This window comes from Anarrhichthys ocellatus, unplaced genomic scaffold, assembly GCF_004355925.1.
Source record: "Anarrhichthys ocellatus isolate YVR2014 unplaced genomic scaffold, GSC_Weel_1.0 scaffold1, whole genome shotgun sequence".
Classification (NCBI taxonomy): domain Eukaryota; kingdom Metazoa; phylum Chordata; class Actinopteri; order Perciformes; family Anarhichadidae; genus Anarrhichthys; species Anarrhichthys ocellatus.
The window spans coordinates 938,415-960,218 of NW_022280031.1; the positions used below are offsets into that span (position 1 = coordinate 938,415).

Sequence of the window (21,804 nt, forward strand, 5' to 3'; positions counted from 1 at the left end):
TTCAGTTTTCAAGCTCCTCTTCTGTGGAACCAGCTTCCAGTTTCAGTCACACTCACCACATTTAAGAGTAGGCTTAAAACTTTCCTTTTTGATAATGCTTATAATTAGGACTGGCTCAGGATTGCATTGGACCAGCCCTAGATATGCTGCTATAGGCCTAAAGTGCCAGGGGACTTTCTATAATACACTGAGCGCCTTTCTCCATCTCCTTCTGTATGAATTAATGCACATTACTAACTCTGCTTCTTACCCCGAGTCTTTGTGCATTCTCTCCTCACAGGTTTCCATGGATCGTGGTTATATCTGGTTCCCTGGTCCTGCCTCCTGCCGTGATCCTGCCTGACACCAACTGCTACTATCATTATTATTAATAGTCGCACTGATATTGCTATTGCTGATGCCATTACTGCTTTTGTAATCATTGTTATTCTACTATATCCACTGCTACTGTTATTATTATTAGTCGTAATTTTTCTATCATTATTCTGCTTACTACTCTCATTATATGAATAATTTCTGTCACATGCATTGAATGTGTTGTAACTCTGTTAGGTTGTTCATTCTGTACACATGACATATATTGCACGTCTGTCTATCCTCTGTTGCTCTCCCTAAGGTTTCTTCCTTTTTTCCTCCCTGTTAAAGGGTTTTTTGGGGGAGATGTGAGGGTCCTGGGAGAGATGATGTCGCATGTGTACAGATTGTAAAGCCCTCTGAGGCAATTTTGTGATTTTTGATTTTGGGCTATACAAAATTAATTGAATTGAAGATAACATTTAGTTTGATGGATAATGTTGCTAATACATTCCCAGTGGCCAGGTTACAATTGTTGTTAAAAGCAACATATATTTTCATTATAAAACACTTATAAATTTAGAAGTCATGTATTAAAGATAGAACAGTAATGGGATTGTTAATCTGCACACTCAGTGACCGTATTACAAATAGTTTTATTTAATCATCCTTTCTACGATCATATATCTAATGTATAATCCAGAATAATTGACCACTGAACATGTCTGTGGTAAGGTAGGCCCCAAAGCCTCCATTCTTCTTGAGCAGCATAGCAACACTACTGAGAAGGTGGCAGGTGTTTTTAATATTATTTAAACTTAAATTCATTACAATCATACTATAAATACATGAAATTTGACCTTTGCATTTAACCCATCCAAAGCATTTTAGGAGCAGTGGGTCACTTTAAAGTGCTTGGGGAGAAACTCTGTGTTCAATAACTCACTCAATGACACTTCGACATGTGTACAGGAGGAGCCAGGGATTGAACCGCCAACCTTGTGAACAACGTGAAGGACGACCCGCTCTACTGAGTAATTCAATTGAGACACAGCTAATACTGTATCAAAATAGACTTAAAAAGTGTTGAATATTTGTTGTGTTTTACAGATGATTTTAAAGTGTGGTCTCTCAGAATCACTTTGCACAGATTTTTCCCAGTTTTCCTGCATGAACAACTACTGTTTTCTCTTCCTTTTTCTCTCAGACCACAGCTGACCTTGAGGCTTTTTCAGGCAGTATACAAACATAATTTAAACAAACATAATTTACAAGATCGCAATAGCATTGAAAAAAGATAAATTACACATGTCATCCATAGAGCCCCTAAACTCTATCAGGAAGCACAAAAGCAACTTATGAAAACATGTCTTAAAATCCCCGAGCAGAAAAGCTTGTCAAGTGAAAGCCAAGAAACAGGAGTTGGCAGCACTTGTTCTTGGCTAAAACTGAGGCCATGAATACCATCAACACACTTCATGTACAAAACATCCTCACGACAAACCACTTGGTATTTTATAAGTCAAGATAGTATTTTTAATCAGCATCAGGTGACTCCGGTAAGAAGAATTTTCTTTTTTTAATCAGCCAAAACAGAAAAACTCCCACACTCAGGAAGTTGATGATGGACCTCTTTGATGTATCTGCAATGACGTCCTCATTATTTTTCATCCAAAAAAGAGAACAGACGAAACAGTAGAAAATAGAGGAAGATCGTAAGGACACATGAGACTGAGTAATAACCTTGCCAATGGCATTCATTGTCTGAATATATGTGTCTGTGTGTGGGTGTGTGTGTGCTGGGGCAAGCACTGTGTGGGCATGGACTGGCCAGCTGAGACAGCTTGTACAGATCCCAGCGTCCGTCTGGCCCCATCCAGATAAATAAAACACACACACAGAGCTGAGCATGTACACTCATCGGGTGGTTCCATGTGGAGAGGAGCTGCAACCTTCTCACCATGGGGTCTGGCCTGTTGCCTTCACATCACTTAGCAGACTCTTTGATTGTGAACTCTTTGGTAATAGTAATTCAATTTGTCAAGGGTGTAGGAGGAACAGAGCAGCAATTTAGAGGAAAAGTCAGTGGTAAACATGCCAGACTGTGAGAATGTGTGGTCTGCGTTAAATGAACATCAAAACAAATACAAAAATAAATCCTCCATTCGTGAAACGGGAAAATAAACTAAATGAAAATCATTTGAAAAAAAATAACGTTTGTCACACTGCAGCCTCTTTTGCAATATTGAAAATGTCAGAAAGTAATTTTATTATTTCCACATTACAATTTCATAGACCTGAAGAAAGTAGAACCCACTTTTTCGCCATTAATATTACATGAGCCAGGTCATTGAGAAAGTAATTGGCTTTTAGAGTTGGCTGATACTGCTCCACTGTCTCTGCTGAGATTTATAATGTTGACTTACTGTACAAGACAGAGAGGGTAATCACTGAGACAGTTTATCCTAAAGCTCCATCTGTCTCTCACCCTCCGACATTGGGTGAGGAGTGCAAATGTTTTAGGGCAAAACAGGTGTCAACCTAAATCAAGTTAGCATGCTTCATGGATAAAAAGGCCGAACAGGAAACAAAATGGAAGGTTTAATCTATTGAAATTAGATCCAGGGAGAATCTGATGCTTCATTCCAAATGCATTTTGTTGTATTTCCTTTTAATCTTTTTCAATGTCTCTTCCTCTCTCACCAAGCCTCTCTAACTTTCTCTCTCAAGGTTTGAGCTGAAATTAAATCGATTTGCATAATGAAAGGAGATCAAATGTACTGTAAAGAAGTAAAATAGAAATAAAAAGGACTTTCCTCTGAGGGCAGATAGGGTATGAGTCACAAGAGGAAGGGAGAGGTGAAAGAAAGAAACAATAAAATGCAATTATACAGCTTCAATAAACCCATAATTCCAGCACGTACAAAAATACCCAGATAGGCGGTTCACATTGTTTCATTCAACAAAGCTATAAAGACTCTTTCAAAGCCGCAGCGAGCCTTACAACGCCACAAATTGGCTAAATGCTGGTGTTTTAATAAAAAAAAGGAAATTAGAACATTGCAACAGCCTTCACTTTCTAGGTGTTATTACTAATTACATTTCTATTATCATGGTAATGCTTGGCAACCTTCAATAAAGAATCTCATGCAATTATTCTGTCATTTGTTATATCTCTGTTCTGGGTACCATTGTGAGATGTGGGATTGCTTTTGATTGGGATACATTCAGGTCTGAGATCTCCCAAATGTTGACAGAGATGAGGGAAATGGGACACGAGTAAATTCAGTTGAGTTAAATTAGTATTGAAGTAAACTACCATGTTATGGAAGGACCGGTATAAGCCCAAACATGCACTCTCAAGCTGTTTGCAGACGCACTCTTGTCAAATTAATTCACATTTTACATGAGGCTTTGTTCATGGATCAAACTTTACATGAACATATCAGACCAATTTGTTTCTTCATATTGTCAGAGAAATCCAGTACAACTCAGCCGAATGGGAATAGACATGAAAGCGTCTCAGAGGATTGATATCTAGAGACCAGCTGCAGCTTCTCTCCATCAGGGCCTCTCCTCTCTCTGCTGTGCAGTTAATAATGTATGAAGGCTAAGTTTCCATGTCTGCTTCCTCTCCTTATTCCTGAAATGTCAAGGGTGAGTAAAAAGGAGGTGTGAAACAAAGTAAAATTTCTGACAGCATAGCACACTATTTGAAGCAGCAATACAATTTTCATACCTTAAAGTACACGCAGGCATGCACACAAACATACCTGCACACTTTAAAAAAGGTGGAATGTGTAAGATCTGGCCATAAAATTCAATAAACCTGCTGAAACTCTCAGAGATGATCAAAGTACCACTGCTATCTTATAATCTCCACATGTGGCGTTGGCCTATAGTTTTTATTAGCCATCTTTGTGTTTACTGTGCCATCATTAACCTAGGGCTGTACTGAACCTTGGCATATATGTTTTGACAGTTTTCTTCATTGGATTTAATTCAAAGTGGCAGGGACAGGAAAAATGACATGTATTTTTGTTTCATCCTCCCCACAACCAGGAGACTACTTCGCCAGGAGGAGGATGCGTGCAGCTCCAGGAGAAGGACCCTCATTCAGCAGAGCTTTAGAAACATGAAGTCAGTGTAAACCCCAGCGCAGGGGGTCTGATTCTGGGGGACCGCACAGGACTCCGCGACCGGATCAACACATTTTCTGTTGTTGCCATTACACAGCTTAAACCCAGAGAAAATATGTTTTCCCTTGAAACATAATTGAGAATGCAGTTAAGTTGTATGGTAATTGACTTTTGAGGAGACAGGGTTGCATACAATTTGGATTCAGGGCCCAGAGTCATAGCTAGAATTGAGGACACAGAGGTAGTGTACCCTGTATTGAGTCCCTATACGACGGGGGTGTGTTTACATTGGAGTTATGTGAATGTTCGGTGTAGCGGTATCAGACGGGGCACTGATCAGTCGTCGGTAATTGACGAGTTGAGAGTGAGACCAGGTTGAAAATGATTATGCCATCATGCCAGAGGGAGCAATGCCCCACCTCAAGTGATCCCATGTGGAAGCCAATGTAAACTAAATACAGACAGAAGAAGTGGAATGTAAACTTGCTGTAATAAAGCTTTGAAGTGAAAAAAAAACAATCCAAGCAGCTAAAGCAATCTGGATGAGAAAAGTGGAGGAGATGCATTAAAGCAATCTGGATGAGAAAAGTGGAGGAGATGCATTGTATATTCTGCAGTGAGGCGTGGAAATTCGATTTTCAATGATTTTCGCAATATCTGCCAACAGTAGGACGCTAGCTAGTTAGTCTCAAGGACTACAATGTTTACCGGTAGCTTGGAAACACCATCAGCTGCTCCGGCTCGTCTCTCTTATTGGTGTTTGCGGTCCCTGTTACTGACATAAACATTCAAATTGATATCTCCAAAAATATAAAACTTTTGAAATTACATTAGTGGGTCTGTGAACAGTTCGGGATCCTTAAAACTGTATCTGTAAACCCCTCACATAACCAGATAATCAAATCTCGGCCAAAGATTGTTACAGACCGAGGTCCCAGACCAGATTTCTTCTCTGATTGTTGGAAGGGGCGAAGCAGGGTAAAATCAGCCCAAGACTCCTGTAGTCTGAGCCTGGCTTAAGCTTTACATCAAACATCTTAGACCTTGTTCTTGGTGTCTGATCCAAATTTTCGGAGAGGGCTGCAGACTGTGTCATGATAATTTCACTTAACCTGGACTTTTAGGTAAGATGCTCTGAAAGGATATCCCATTAATAAGCCAGGAGATAATGAGACCAGTCGTATATGCCTTGTGACATATTTGTATGTATGGTTTTACCGAATATTAAATATCAAATAATCAAGCTCAATAATAATTTGGCTTGTAATAAAACAAATTCTTCGTAACCTTAGAAGGAAACTGAGATAGTATGCTGTCTAGAATTGGAGGTTGTCGATGGGAAAATGAACAGCTGCTCATAGATGAGGTGGCAGTTACGTAAAGAGCGCTGACACCATTAGTTTCTGGAAAATACCTGATTCAGCAAGAAAGCACTCAGTATGCTCGAATTATTGGTGTGAAGTTGTACAACCGATTTTAGAAGGTGCAACTGAAAAAGGGTCCTTGCATGAAGGCCCACTTAAGGTGGATCTTGAACTGGGATGAATAAAGGATGTATGATTGAGTTTGGTCTGTTGCGTTCGAGACCAACTCGGTTTATTGTACTCATTTTGGATCAACAGTAAAACTATTCACATTGAATTCTGAAGTTTGTTTTGTTTCTGAAGTCTAATTTGTTATTGAGGTCTAAGAAGCAGTGTAGCACAGAACCTAAACCATCTGGACGAGGGTCAGGTTTTTTTGTTTTCCCACAGTGCAAGTGTGTGTGCATGCACATCTCTGTCCACAGCTGATCTCGCATGCTGCTGCACCGAACTACATAATATTTTGGGTACTCATTCATGGCGCATGCTCAAGGACCTCTCGTGGTTGCTGTGACTCACTTTCATTGCCTGTTTGATGGTGGCAATGATTGACTGCTGACTCTTCACCCCACTTGGCAACCCTTACAATTTTCCCGGGAGACTCACGATTTTCATTGTCCTGATTTATGACAATTTTGAACACCCTTTTCTGTTACCACAACCGGTTTGTGGCAGTGTTGAGGGTATACAAGGCCTACTTTCCACCCAGACAATAATTCAGCCACACCAAATGTCAAACTAAAGATCTGATTGGTTGAAGACTTTGACAATCAACAATATCGTCCCCATTTACTTAAACTGCAAAGGCTCTCTAGCGGGCATCGGGCCTCTCTCCTTACATAGAGACATAGGGACTGACTCTGATTGGATAAAAGCTCTCCTTAAAACAAGCTGTGCTGGAAGCAGCGCTGCAGGCTGGAAGCAGAGCAACAGAGGAAGACAGGAGCTATGCAATGAGAAAATAAGCTAATGGGAAAATAAATTATAATACATGTAGTGTATTTGTGAAAAATTATTAAATTATATAATAGCTGTAACTTTGTGATTCTTTTTAGGCCAGCAGAGAAGGCTTAGCTGGCCCTGACGGCCCACCACTGTTGTGAATGTTCCCTTTATTAAATATAAAAGAATAATGCTTTGTTTGTGATGACAGTTTTGTTTAGCTTTTAACAGCAAGCATCTAGCCATTGTCCAGTATACTCCATTCACTGTGTTCCATAACATTTTCTTTGCCCCTGATCTGCCAGAAATCCCTGGTGAGAGAAATAAACACATTGACTCTCACTAACACACTAAATTAAATCTATTCTAATGTACTACAAATCAAGAATGAAGCAGATACATTTCTTGGAGGTGCTAGGGCAAAACATTCTCACTCCCAACATGTCAAACACCCACGCTTGACGCTCTAGATACCCCTCTAGCATCAATTTTGGATGTAGCTGTCAGTTTTTTCTTTTTATGTTTCTTCAAAATAAGCTCTTCACTGGAAGCAATTTTGTAAGGTTAAGGCAACAAAACCACCCCCAGACTAAATATTTATACTATGTCAGTACTGACCATCTAATAATGATGTGGGTTTGGAGTGGGTAGGGGGTTACTATGGACATCCAGGTAACTACAGCCCCCCCACCCCACGCCCTCCCTGGAAACTGCCTATGCTACAGTGACACGGGAAGAACTTCCAACTCCTCACAGAAATGACCCAGCTGGTCAGCTGTGAGGCGACAGCGCAGACCAGCTGCCATCCTAGAATATTATTATTTATTTTCATTAAACAGGATCTCTTCTTTTTCAAATGAAAGGACATGTTCAGTGTTCACTGACTGGAATGACCATACATATATTGGGTTGTCTCCTATTAATGCATGCACATGTGATTTCTAATTAAAAGAGTGAGGCCAAGGTAGACTGTGGCTTAAGTCCATTGTTGAAGAAGCCTCTTCAGTCTCAAGCCCTTGTCTTGAGATGACCTTATGACGTCTTCTCATGAATAGCAATGAATTGTAACAGCATTGATAACATTTCTATTACTAAAGTCACAGCAAATTTTTGAAAAGACAATGCCCATTCATGTGAGATCCAAGCGTCGGCCATATACCCTGTGTATTACTTTTCCCTTATCTTCACAGCATCTGTTGTGCCAAATGCTGTTTTATGGCCAATTTTAGTGAAAATAAAGCGCTGGCAAGCACATCAAACGGGCAGAGCAAGCCTGTTATTGCTGCTCAGTTACCTTCTACTCGAGTTTACACATTGTTATTGTATATTGAATGCCAATCAAGTGATTGGTCATTGTTGCTGGGTGGCTCATGTCTGTAGGACCACTTTAACCATTTGAATATTCAATCAAGAGGGAGTGTTAAAAAATATATATTTAATTACACATAAAAATATGTTTCGTATCCAGGAAATTGAATCTAAAACATCAAAATGATGATTTACAGTGTGACTGGACTAAACATTGAAGAAAAAAAATGTAGTTACCCTTGCCCTTGACGACTTTGGTACTTTATCAACCCTGGGCTGAATTATGACCTCCATTTAAAGGACAATTGATCCAACCGGGCCAAGAAATCGTGGAAGATAGTGGGAGAACACCTCTGCATGGAGTGATGTATGCTCCATCTGTGTCTTCCCACCATTACATAGGTGCTAATGCAGTATGGCTTGAGGCAAAAGAGACTCAGTCTACCTCCCTGTGGGAAAAGAGACTTATGCTTGAAACACCTCCCAGTGGAGAGATCAACTACCTGGGCACCCATTAATTCATCCATACATTTTAAATGTGATCATCACTGATGAAGTGCTGCATGTTCAATAAAACAACTTTTGATGTGAAGGTATGGGCCTATATGTCTCCTTGGATGAGGTCTTTGCAAGGTGCTGGTTAAATGGTTGGATTATATAAGATTAGTATGCACCCCGTGTTGCATGCACTGGATCAGACTGCTGCATCGGTCTTGAAGGGCAAACAAAAGGAGCCATTTGTTTTGGCATCAAACCTGGCTTCCTGGATCAAATCTTCAACTTTCTGAATGCAGCATTTTATAAAAAAATAATTATATTATAAAAATTGAAGCCTCATGGGGGCTGTGACAAGAAAATGTTTTGAAAACATTTACGGTAGATGTGATGACGGTTCATGTCAGCTCAGGTGGAGCGATGTTCTTAGGGAGGAGGAGGTATCTAACAGCTCTGGCAGAGTCTCACAGAGAGTAAAGCCACATAAATAAGGTCTCAAGGGCATCTTCAAAAGAGATATGAGAGTGGATCAAGCCACCTTTCAACTGTGTAAACGCACTAGTTAGGTTGTCGGCTTTTCTCCTCACCAAGCAATGGTATTTTTCTAGTGTGCCTGAAATCAGAACGATATTCAACATGTAGTACTTTTCTGTTAGTGTCATCAAAATTCTTTCCATTTAATTAAGTTAAAGTAACTACTGAAGTGATGTTTCTTAATGGGGCCACAGCAAGGATTTGGTTTACAATTTTTGTACACTGACCCTTTAATACTGGCTCAAACCAACTCATCAAGACGGGGCCAAAGCACCACACGCGACGGTCACAACCTGTCACACCAGGGATCAGCGAGAGCGAGAGCGAGAGAGAGTTCATCAGTACAGCTTATATAGTGACAAACAAATTGAGAAACAGGAAGTAGGAGGGGCCAAGGCCTACCCAGCCCTACGGTAGCCAAGGAGGGACATTTCAGTACCGGCTACATTAAGTATAGAAGATACGTGACAAATAAGTCACCGTTTGTGTTAAAATAACTACAGAAGTGACATTAATTATTGAAGTTACGTGACAAATCAGTATTGACTTCTAGCTTCACACAGGACACAAACTGCAGTCTCTTGGGTGAAAGTCTACTGTTTTTGGAACTCCGCATGTACCCCAACTTCCTCCCTACACATTAATACGAATGACAGTGCATTACTTTTTGTAGGTATAGCTACAAATACTGTGAGAACAGACTGATCTTTTTGAGTTTTGTTATTCATAGTTGCCAATAGATTTAATTAAGTAAAATGAAAAATAATACAATACCAGAAATTGTTTGTCAAAAGTTCACAAATGTATATGTTTTTAATAGTTTGTTTCCTCGCTGTCGAGGGGAGCAGTGTGAGTAACACTGTTTTTCTGCCGCATATTTGTTAGCAATGTGTAAAAACCCTTAAATTATATTTCCCTTGGGCATCTAAAGCTGTAAAACAATGCACTTCACAGAACCCACGCAAGTCGCATGTCAAGAGACAGCACTAATGTTTTCCACATTGTATATTGAGGCCTCAGTGGGATGTACTCCTTTATTTAAAGTGACAGACGTGCCGTAGAGGCAGACTCAAATGTAGTAACGGAGCTTTAAATCAATTGTCTGCTACACTGTCAATGTGCAATGAGCTGTAGAGGAGTCACCACCACTGACTTCTAAGGGTGCTTTCATACCTGTAGTTCGGTTCATTTGGTCTGGACCAGGGGGGGGGGGGGGGGGAAGTAACATTGTTGCATTTAATTACTGGTCCCGTTCCTGTCCACACTGACTTTTTGCAAACAAACCAAGAGGAGTAAACAAGAAGTTCTATGGACTGAAGAGTAACTCTTTGGACAGTTTCGGCAAATGTCATCCTGCATCATCAGTTCATCAGGACCCCGTTGGTGAAATCAAATTCTGGTGAGTTTATGCGGCAGTTTAACACTTCTGTGTATATTTATGTTCTTTGGTGTCACAAAGAGCTCACGAAGAAATAACAGACATGCATTATTACTAATATAAGACTGCAAATGAACCACATTTTATGAACAATGAACAGATAGAGAGACAGGACTGTACAAAAGGCCCTTTGAGCAATCCCAGATGATTGGTGTGAACGTTGGAGAGCATACAGACGAGCCTGTTTCTTGTACTGTAATGATTCAGGGATTATCACCGCCTGATCGCTGTCACATACTTTTTAATGGCCATAACAAACTGACCAAGTACAGAGTCCTGCTTTTGACCTATTAATCAGGGGAAATGCCTGCGCTGACACGTTACATGGTTATCAAATGTACATGGCCTCATACAGATCAATTAACCTGTTACCACTCCAGTAAAATGAGCCTAAAACGCCTATCCAACGCATACCCAAAGTAAATTAAAAGCTGTTCTTGAACCATTTGGAGTACATGCATGGTTTTAGTCTCTTTTGAAAGGTAACACTCTGAAGAATCACTGTAAGTGCTTGTAACGACGCACCGCCGTTACTTAGACCACGGATAGTGTGCGAGATAGGGTGTGATAGAGTCAAGGAACACACATGTTTATTGTATGTATTTATTGTGGGACTGTGGATGTTGGGGCCATGTGCACAGCTAGGACACAAAGCTGGTCCTGTTCTCTCTGCCAACAAACAGACAACTGCAGTCAGTGACAAAGTGATTAGACTTGACTGTAGTAAATGTCTATGTGGCAGAACATTATCGTGTATATATTGCAACAACTTACCTCTGCCTGTTTCCTCTTCCCAGGGTGTTCGGGCAAAATACTTCCCCGGGGGCTCGAGCACCCATTTATAGTTCCGGGAAATACCAACTACAGGAAGCAGGTAGGGGGGAGTGAAAATAGGTGTTGCTGTGTTTAGTTAGATTAATGATGGTGTTTATTATTTACTTTATTTATAGGAATTCTAATTAGTTGTTCATTATTATAGATACTTGTGGTGTGGGTAAAATCTGGTAAATATTTATTATACATATATGTTTAGCAATATACTTACCCGTAGATGGCAGGGCTGGTCCAATTAGCTGGACCAGGTGTGTATATAAGGGCCTCATTTTGTTTGTGTGGGGGGTAGTGAAGGCAACTAGATACTGGTGTCAATGTTGGTGCGATGGTTGACCTTTTAAAAAAATAAAAAATAAAAGAAGCATCTACTCTGGACTCCTGAACTCTTCATTTGCCTCCATGGCCACTCGGGCATGTTTACAGTGCTACTGGCATTGAGTAATAGAAGTCTGAACACACTGAAGTAGAAGGTTTTTATTTCTGCCTGAATATTTGTTTGCAAACAGATGCCTGCAGATGTCTATAGCTGGGACTAATTAGCTGGAAAACAAAATGGGACAACAGCATGAAGTCTTACCTAGTCCAAGTTCAAATTCGATAACAATACCACAGAAAATGAATATTTTACACATGTTTTTCTAAGGGTATGTCTAGGCGCTTTCCAAAAAAGCCTATTTGGATACCCATGTTAACCATGGTAACATAGCTTGGCTGTGTAAAAATGTGTATTCATAATTCAATTTAAGGCTTATTTTTGTCCAAATACAGTAATCTATAAGTTATTTCGCCATTATTCACTTTCCTAAAGTCTCCAAAACTCTCAAAACCCACATTTTGCATTTAACGCATGGACCTGACTCGCGGTTACGCAGGTTACTTCCGCGTTCTGCCTCTAAATCTAACCCCTGAAGCTGTATATTTTTATTTTCAAAATTTCATTTGGCGATACGAAGCGTCAGTCATCAGAACAATTGGTTGCAATTGGCTCGAGCTTTACACGAAAGAAGAGAGGCAGGCACTTTCCTTCAACGTGGACTCTCGTTGGCTATTGTAGGCTGTAGGCAGGACATGTAAGCTGCTATTGGGTCAAATGAGGTGTCAATCAAAACGTCAGAGTGCAGCCGCCATTTTGAGACACAGAGACCGGCAAAATTTACATGCGAACTGAAGTAACGTTCGAAAATATATGAATAATTAGGCATATCTTCCAGCTAATTTGAAATGATGCAACAGCAGTCCGTGAGTATTTATGGACATAATAATGTGTTTTGGATCGTCTGGACCTTTGGCAATGTAACAAGACCGTTTTTGTTGGAATATTATCGATGGGTGGATTTCTATGAAGCTTCATCGGTTTGTTTGTTGGTTGGTGGTCTGACAGAGGCGTTGATTGTACCTGCTGTTGTGATTGTATCTTCAAAAGGGTTTGCATAAATCGAATCACAAGAATCTCCAAAGATATGTCGCATCAGTACCTACCCATACATAGCAGTTGTGTACATGACACAGATGTACAGTTAAGTGTTAAGATCGCTTCCTGAACAGACTTCACAATCAGCAGATGGATTTATAAGTAGTTCTGCTTATGAAATCATGCTAAAATCACACGTCTGCTGTCATAAAAGCTTGTGGTTTATTAGTTTTCTATCACACCACAAATGAACGCACCAGAGTCTGCTGAGTTGTTGTCAGTTGTTGGTCTCCACCAGGGTTCGACTGACAGCTTTCACACCAGCCCAAATTAACCGTATCTGAGCAAACTGACCAGAGTTATTTTTAACTGAGCAAAACAGGCTAAGTGTGAAAGCACCTTAAATCAGGTCTACGCACTTTAAATTTACTACAAAAAACTAAGTGAAGGTACAACTTTTAGAATCTTTAAGACCTCCTCCAACCCTCTAATGAAAATACAGTTTTCAACCTTGTTAGGGGTTGTTAGAGGTTCCATATGATTTTTTGTTTATGCTACAAGACATATTATTCACTAAGTTCAAAATTATATTTTTCTCCCATGTCCACTTCTCCACACACAATCTGGTCCAATATCGAGTTCAAATTTTAAACACTTTTCCTTTTTTTTAGAGGTAAAACCATATCCAAAAAATATTAATCATAGCAAAGTTTTTTACATATCAATGTGTGTAGTGAAGGACTTTCATTTCTCTGACATTGTGTGGTAACCAAAATACCTTAAAAGGAGGAATGTTTGTAGGTTTTTTGACAATCTAAAAACGTAAGGGCCACACGTATGATCCCTGCAATACCCAACGTGCTTCACTGTAGTAATCACCAAACCCTTATGTTGGGAATGGATTTGAAAGCCCTTTTATTTGGTTTTTGGGCCAGCAAATCTGGGAAAATTGGAGCTCTAACAATAAGAGCAACAATTTAGAGACTTGGTTTTTCATTCTGCCTCCTTCACTGAGCAAAGCAATGATCGGAGGACAAACACAAAGGCAGAGAGAGGAGTTCCCTCATCCAACACATCAGACCTTTGCAGAAGGACACAGCAACTTTAAATTCCCCATGGCCAAAACCTCCTACACATTAACAAGGGTCAGACAAAAACTGACAATTTAAAGCACTTGACTAAAAAACATTTTTCATTTAAGTTTTAACTGCACAGTTACTCTTAGAAAATACATAAAGTCTAAAGAAAATTTGAAACATAAAGGCAAAAACCCATGGCTTCATCACTCTTGCAAATCACACTTGGTACGATCCAAATGCTAACACATGTTGGAGCGCCTCATGTCCTACTGTGAAAGAGAGCAGCACACCCAACCAAGAGAACAAAGAACAGAGGTCAGGGAGTGAATGTAGCTCCCTCACACTCTGTGTCCCTTTTGATTGAACAACAATGAAACACTGTTAGTAACCTTGAAGAGGGACTGTAGGAAAAGAGGGTTAGAGTCTTTGCATTTTCACAAACCTTTCATTTCAATGACACTAAGAAAAGAAACTTGCCACAGTTGTGGCAGCTATAGAAGCAAAAGAAGAAACCGGCAAGCTAGTGAAATCTGTATAAAGCTGTTGATTTTGTGTGTGGTCAACACTTACAACCCTTAGGAAAAACGATGTTTTAGGACATTTCTATCCTTGTTTAGACAACTGTAGCTCTTTATTGTAGAATAAATCAAAAGTATCCATGTCAGCAGCTTGCTAAAAGCAAAATCATCACTTAACCATTTTACAGATTACCTTTTAAGCCGTGTTTGGTCTGGCCCCTGGCTATACTAAACACATTGTACTCTTTTATGAGCCAGTGCGCAGCCTCTGATCCTCCAGCAGGGCCCCTCTGGCTGATCCAACGTTTAGAATTAAACGAAGGGGTAACTAGGCTTTTTCCATCAGGGCCTCTGTGATTTGGAACAAACTATCTGAGGAGCTCGGGCAATAACTGAATCAATATCATTTTACCGGCATCAAACGTATTTTTGTAGATGTGGTTTTATTTGATGGGGGTACTGTTGCCTCAAAGGCAATTTTCTCTGTTTTCCTCTTGCAGTCCAAAGCCATGCATGCTGGGAAAGACCACTGCCTGTTATTGTTTGATCTCACTTTATTTATTCAGCTTGCATTTGCTGTGGTAAAAGTCAAGTTTGTGTATGCAGGGTATTTTAACTTAATGTTTTTGTCTTGGTGAAGGTGAAAGCCTTATTGTTTTGAGTGTGTCTGAAAACTAAAACTATTGGGCTATTTATGATGGTTATTTTCTGTGGCACACATTCATATTTCCCTCCCAATGTTTAATCAATCGTCATTACCCAGAGAGAAGAGAAAAGGATATTTAACAGCACACAGTTGTCCCTCCAGAGAACTGTCAATTACTAAACCTATACCTATCTACATAACTTATGAGGGGCATGTTGCCCTTGAGTTGGGGGGGGTGCATTCATAGGATCACATGTGCGGGACATCACAAAGAAACTGAGGAATAACATTTTCCCTGAAAATTAAGTAAGATGAATAAAAAAAGGCCCGTTTGCAGGGAAAATAGGATTGAAGTAACCGGGGGAGCTTTTTCCCCTGAAAATGTGCTTACTCTTTAACCTCAGCTTTCACAGCATTAGTCACATTAGACAATAAGCTGCAATACTTTGTATTTTTCCAAGTTGCTGCCACTTCAGCTCAGTAAAATAACTCTAAGAGCTTCCTTTTTGTTTAACAAGTGATGGCTAATGGAGCTCAGCTCTCTAGTCAGTATAGTCGGCACTCAGCAGACAATCAGTGGATACAGTAGACCTACTAAAGACATTTTCTTTGAAACTCAGCTATTAAAGCAAGTCAACGTGAATCCCACTGTGTGAGTGGCCATTTTAGCAGCAGATCATGAAGATGAAAGCATCCACGGACGCCTCAGCATCCTCTGGCGAATATGACAATTACAATAGTTTGGCAGAAGGCAGCCAGGAGGGAGCCATGCTGAGAGGAAAGTCTTTGTTTGGCTGTGGCACTGTCATATGGTCTGTTTGTTTCCACCTAGGACCCATTCTCTGAATGTACCCCGGGTGTAAATGCGAGCTAGCTCCACAATTATTCATAATTCAGAGACATCTTCAGCAAACAAGTGGCAACAAATAATTAGTATCATGGATTTACTTCATCACTGATCTCATTTGCTGAGTAATTCACTCAGTAATTCAAGTTTATTGCACACAGTGAGATGTAGGTTTTTACCAAAAAAATTAAATATTTATTTCTTTTCTTTTTCTTTTTTTTTTCAATACATTTGCAAGTTAAGGTCAACATTGAACAGGTTGTGGATATCAGGTGGATGTGACCAGTCCATTCATCATGTGTTACCCTTAAACCTCTCCCTCTTAATTAGGCACCACCATCCTGTTGTCACTAGTTCCCACCTCCCTCCACTCAAAGAAATAAAATGTCAAAAAGAAAATCAAATGTCTCAGGATATAAAATTAATTGAACATATTGTACACACACTCACACAAAATCTGGAATGAAAATTGGCTTCCCACGGGTCAACGCTGGCAACCAGCCAATTCCATTAAACAGTAATTTTGTTACGTGTTAAATCATTGTTGCGGTTTGTGCCTTATTGCCTTACAATTGGCTGGGGAGAGAATAGGAAAAGAAACAGTTTACACACAATTGTCCTCAGTTTGTAACCTTCAAGAAACCCTTCATAAATCACTAAAATACAGCAAAAGTAAGTCAGTCTCAACCGTTCAGGATTAACTGGCAGCTTTTTTCTTCTGCAGTTATTTCATTCCATCTGTTCCGTCTTTTTTTACTTGCCTCTGCTTTTCATCAATCTCTGAAGTTGGTTATTTTACAAAAGTGGTTATAGAAAATAAATACAAATATTTCCAGAATGCAATTTTTGTATGACCCAGATGTCACCCCTTTGACTGTTTTCTGAAGTCATCTGCCACTGCAGTCTGTTGTTCTTTTGTCCGTGTTGTCTCTCATTCTTTTAATAATGTCCTCCTCCTCCTCTCACTTTTTCTTTAGCACTTCAGCAAAGTTCACTGTTGCAGTTGCCATAGTGATCATGGCGTAGATAAATAAATAAATAAATACATAAAAAAAACAAATAAATACATAAATATTTCCTCCTCAAATAAATACACGTTTGTCAGACAGTTAGCCTTGGCATAGTTTGACCCGACCTACATAATGGTGTTACTCTGAGAACAGTCTCACAGCTGAAAATAAAGGTTGTAATATGTGATTTGGGAGAGAGAGAGAGAGAATCATCCCTTCAGATTAAATGGCAATTTTGGTGACTTGATATATTTTCTTTACTCTTTCGTCGTATCAGCTAGAGCTTTCATGCTGAAGTCTGAAAACTGTGTAAAAAAAAAAAGAAGAAGGAAAAAAAAGAAATTCTTGAGTTCAAAGTTTGACATTAGAATTTTTCTTTAAAGGAGATAAAGAGGTGGTGCTCGGTCTTTCAGGAGTACACAGTGCTGGCTCTGAGTGCCAGAGGGTGAGCATTGGAGGCAGAGAAGGACGAAGTAGTTCAAACGTCTCTCTCCAGAGGAGAAGCTGTGCTAGGACCCTTCCTCCTCAGGGTTTCCTGGAGCGTAGTAGCCCGCCAGTTGCCTGAAACGTGGTCCCCAGTCGCTGAGGTAGGAGAAATCCTGCTCGGAGGTGGTGGACAGCGAGTGGATGGAGCTGAGTGAAAGCGCTGGTGAACTGGTGCCCTCAAAGGCGTACGTCTGGAAGGAGTCATAAGGCGGCACCGACAGGTCAGCGTCGGCCTGCTCCACCTTCTTTCGGATGTAGCCTTTGAATACGGAGAAGTCTGCCGCTGCCACCGCTGCTGCTGCGGCACCCTCTGCACCACCACCCACTCGGTTCGACTGTATCCACTGCGGCAGTGAGCGGATGTCCGGGCCAGAGTCACAGCTCTTTGCCTCTGGGAAATCATAGAGGTTCCTCAGGGCGCTCATGTCGTACGCCTGAGTGTCCTGCTCCCCTCCGCCCTCGTCGTTGTACTTGATGACGTTATCCCTCATGTCCTCCTCATCCTCCGTCATCCTCTGGCCCTTCCTGTGGCGTTTCAGGGTCAGGATCAGCAAGACGAGGACTGATGGAGAAGGAGACAGAACAAGACAAGAGATGGAGAGGGAGAGAGAGAGAGAGAGAGAGGGAGAGTAATTACACACAACTTGTCAAATATGTACAGTTTAACTGAACATTTTTACAAAAAAAACATTGTATTCAGTGTTGGCACACGTTGCACCCTCACATTTTTGCACAAAATTAAGGTAAATATGAATTAGTCTGATTAACCTGAATAGTAGGATGAGATGACTGTCATCACAGCTAGTGTTTAGAAGTATGTGGCTTTCACTCTCTTACTGCACTGTGGCCAATGGATTAGAGTTGTCAGACTGACTTTAAAAAGCTTGCATTCTTGCTCAGAATAATGGCATACCAAACCCATATTCAGCACATTCAGTACACAACTGTAAGAAAATAGATGTGCGAAAAGGTGTTCTTGGTTGATGTTGGTGGCTTCACATCAAACATGCACTGTGTCTGATGGATCTACACGTACTTTTTGTGGGAAACTTTCTAACTACGCCCATTGCAATTTTGATTTCACCTCTCGGGGCAAAGGCAGAGCAGGGGAAGATAATATATTATCAAGTTTTACATTTGAAATGCATGAGAATTGATTTTTCACAATCCTGATTGGCTTGCCAAGAAATATGATTCAAAAGGCCGAATGGAGACCAATCTGTATATCAATACTCATCCAAATCGAGTGAAACTAACACCTTGTGGTTCAATCACTACTTAAATCCAGAGAAAACCGCCTACAAAGAGAAAGAAATGCCTCGTCAAATTAAGTCTGAATTAAAGAAGGGAAAGCAACTGAGATGGATCACGTTATGGACTAATGAGACGAGAGGAAAACAAAGGCTGTATGCAGAGATAAATCAATGAGGCTTTAATTTCAGCTTAGTTATTTTAATTACTGCCTACATTTGTGATTAGACAAGTCTCACTTAGCTCAGACACCCACCCCCTGACTCCATCAGCCCTCCTCGGGGCTGCACCCTTCCCTATGAAACCTCCACCAGATTTGTCCCAGACTTGTAGCAACCTCAAATTTTCAGTGATGATAACAATCATATTACGGGCAGTTATGAATGAATTATGCACGCTAGGCGAGGAATGAGGAATACAATTAACAACTATTTACAATAGTATTATGGACAAACTGCAATCTAGCCTCTTTTTGATCAACTAATTAATAAGAGAAGAAGGATTGATATACAGTACATGGTAAATACTCCATGACACAAAATCAAAAAAATAAGATTGACATCATCATAGTATTTGTGTCGCTAAAATTATGCAACAAATATTACATCAATAGAATACTTAAAAACCTATATACCAGAATGCATGAATTTACAGTAGCTGGTAGTAGATCAGTTGATTTATTCTCTTCTCTATGATGGATAATCAACATCTAAATGTGATTTTCTTTTCAGAATGTGTCCCCCCCCTGCTCTTCCACTTCGCAAAATCAAACTGAATTATTAAGTGAGCTATGAGTGGCCTTTTAGAAAATGTCATGCATGCTGAGAAAAAACTATTGGTGATAAAACTCAGTATTAATAATGAATTCCTGTGACAAAAAAAAGTAGAAAGTAATCAGATGAAGGGATTAAAATGTTTGTCCTAATTACTGAGCTTTGATTAGTAGCAGGATGTGTTTCCAGTGGCCAGTGGACTCAGTGCTACTGAGTAACAGTTGAACGAATCCGTTTTCTTCCCTTGTAGCAGGGACAATGAGCAACTACTCTAAAGGGATGCCAGTGAAGGGACATTTAGATGGATCATTAACCAGTGGGCACCATGCATCTTCTAGAACAGATAGCCTGTTGACTAAACAAATGCCTACAAGCCCACAGAGATAAAAGACTATCAATTATAACGGAACCTGTGCTGTCTGGGACAGCACAGATTGTTTGATGCTCTGAACCCACCAGAACACCCATCCAGACATTGTGAAAATGAGATGTGCCCACATCGTTTCCCAGCCTAACTAGATCAATGTCATGACGTTATGTGCTGTGTACAGGATATTCACACATGTGAAAGCACATCAGTATGCGTGGAAAGAGCCCACGGACAAATGCACTCTTTTAAAGCAACCTTGAAAGTCAGCATGTGACTATAAAACACCGTGTTTCACCTTTTTGCTTTCAACGCCTTCCACTACTCTTTTTTTCTCCATAGCAAAATGCAAAAAAACTCGTCAGTTTCAAACATATAATCTGCACAATTGACTTGTGGCTGCTCCTGGTAATTGTCTTCATTTGGCTTAAATGGCCTGAAAAATAACTCGCGGAGTGAAAACGCCCTGTGTATTCTTTCCCTAAAAAGCTGTGCCAGCCTAAAGAGCCTTGTTGATCTTGAATGGGGAATTAATGCAGTATCTCTGACTGATAATGTACCCTCGTTCTCCTCTCACATTGTTTGCTGGGCTCCACTGCGAGTGCGGTGTCTGTAACCATTGTGTTTATTCTTCTCCTACATGAATAGGGTGAATTAATTGCCACTGGGTTGAGGAAACAGTCATGGTTTGTGGTAAATTGTGGCGCACACTGCCATGCATACTAATCAAGCCGTAAGACAATTACCCTAAATTCAGACTAATGAGGAGAGTAATAGGAAGTAGAAAACTTGACGTTATGAACTCCCTCGTATGTGCAGATCAGCTGCTTTTTTCAGTAAATAGTATTGAAGGAGTGACAGTAGGTGGCAGTTCAGTCTGAATCAGATAACCTCACTTTTGAAAAAGCCTTCCTCACTGATAACAGTGTCTGTGAGTGTCACTGCTTATTAGGTACACAGATGCTTACACTGCAAGCTATTGGAAACCTATTTATTCTATTGGAGGTTAGCATGCCTCAGGCAATGTTAATACAACACCATGTTCAGAGTTTTGTAGGAAGCATATGTACCTGTGTATAGCTGCCTCCTATACATACAAAGCTTGTCCCCATGTGTACAGATGTTGCAATAAGCGTTCCTGACAAGACGGTTAATATACCCTTGGGCTGCGCTGGTTGCCCCCACCCAGGAGTTCATCCCAAGCAGATGGGAGGTAATTGGAATGGATGCATGCAGATGCTGCGACGCAGTGGAATGGATTCATCACATCAGGCCTATAAATGAACTGATGGAGGGACTGTTTGTTTGTAAGGTAATTAGGCAGAAATTTGTTTTCATTTTTCTCATCATCCAACAATTGATGTAATAGAGGCGGTCCAGCCTCTGGAGAGAGGGAGTGCAGGCTGCCTGGCTGGTTAGGTAGATGCTGTGTGTGCGGAGGGTGTGTGTGTGTGTGTGTATGTGTGTATGTGTGTGTGTGTGTGTGTGTGTGTGTGTGTGTGAGAGAGAGAGAAGACAAGGAGCACACAGTAATGGCACATTGAGAGAACGGATTGCTTTGCTGTTTATAGGTGAGAAGTGATTTGTCCAAGAGTGTGACTGTGTGCTTACCATGCACAATGTGCATTCGATAAAATTGCTTCCACATGCCTCAGTCACATTACTATTACTATTACTCACACCACATGATAGTTGTGAAAACACTGCTCATACCCCTGATACCAGAACCCGCAGCCCTGAGATTGCACTGCCCCCCTGGTGACTGGCAGAAGCCAGGCACTCTGACTTTGCCTGTCCTTTAGTGCTTTGATGAGGCCTGTTCAGTCCACTTTCTACCTACCAGTCACTCAAAGTGGCATGCACTGATTAGAGTCACAGACACTATTGGAATCAATGTTGCAATAAGACTCAAAATGGCACAAATCATGAAAAATTACCCAAATAGTTGACTCACCACAGCCTTTAGCATCAGCATGTTACTCTGCAATATGGTTTTGTCCGAATCATCAAGGCCGCAATGAAAATAAATCTTTGCAGCAGGTAACTCTATTCTCCTTCACAGTGTCTA

At 40.5% G+C, this 21,804-nt stretch overlaps 1 protein-coding gene across 1 annotated transcript in view; it reads right to left on the reverse strand.

Annotated features, from left to right (window-relative positions):
• Positions 1-12,786: 12,786 nt before the first annotated feature.
• Positions 12,787-21,804, reverse strand: part of cdh22 (cadherin 22) — a 154,312-nt gene continuing 145,294 nt past the window's right edge. The window contains exon 14 of the mRNA XM_031848850.1: positions 12,787-17,907. Coding sequence (XP_031704710.1) covers positions 17,369-17,907 — 539 coding nt within the window. The 3' untranslated portion in view covers positions 12,787-17,368. The remainder of the gene's footprint in view (positions 17,908-21,804) is intronic.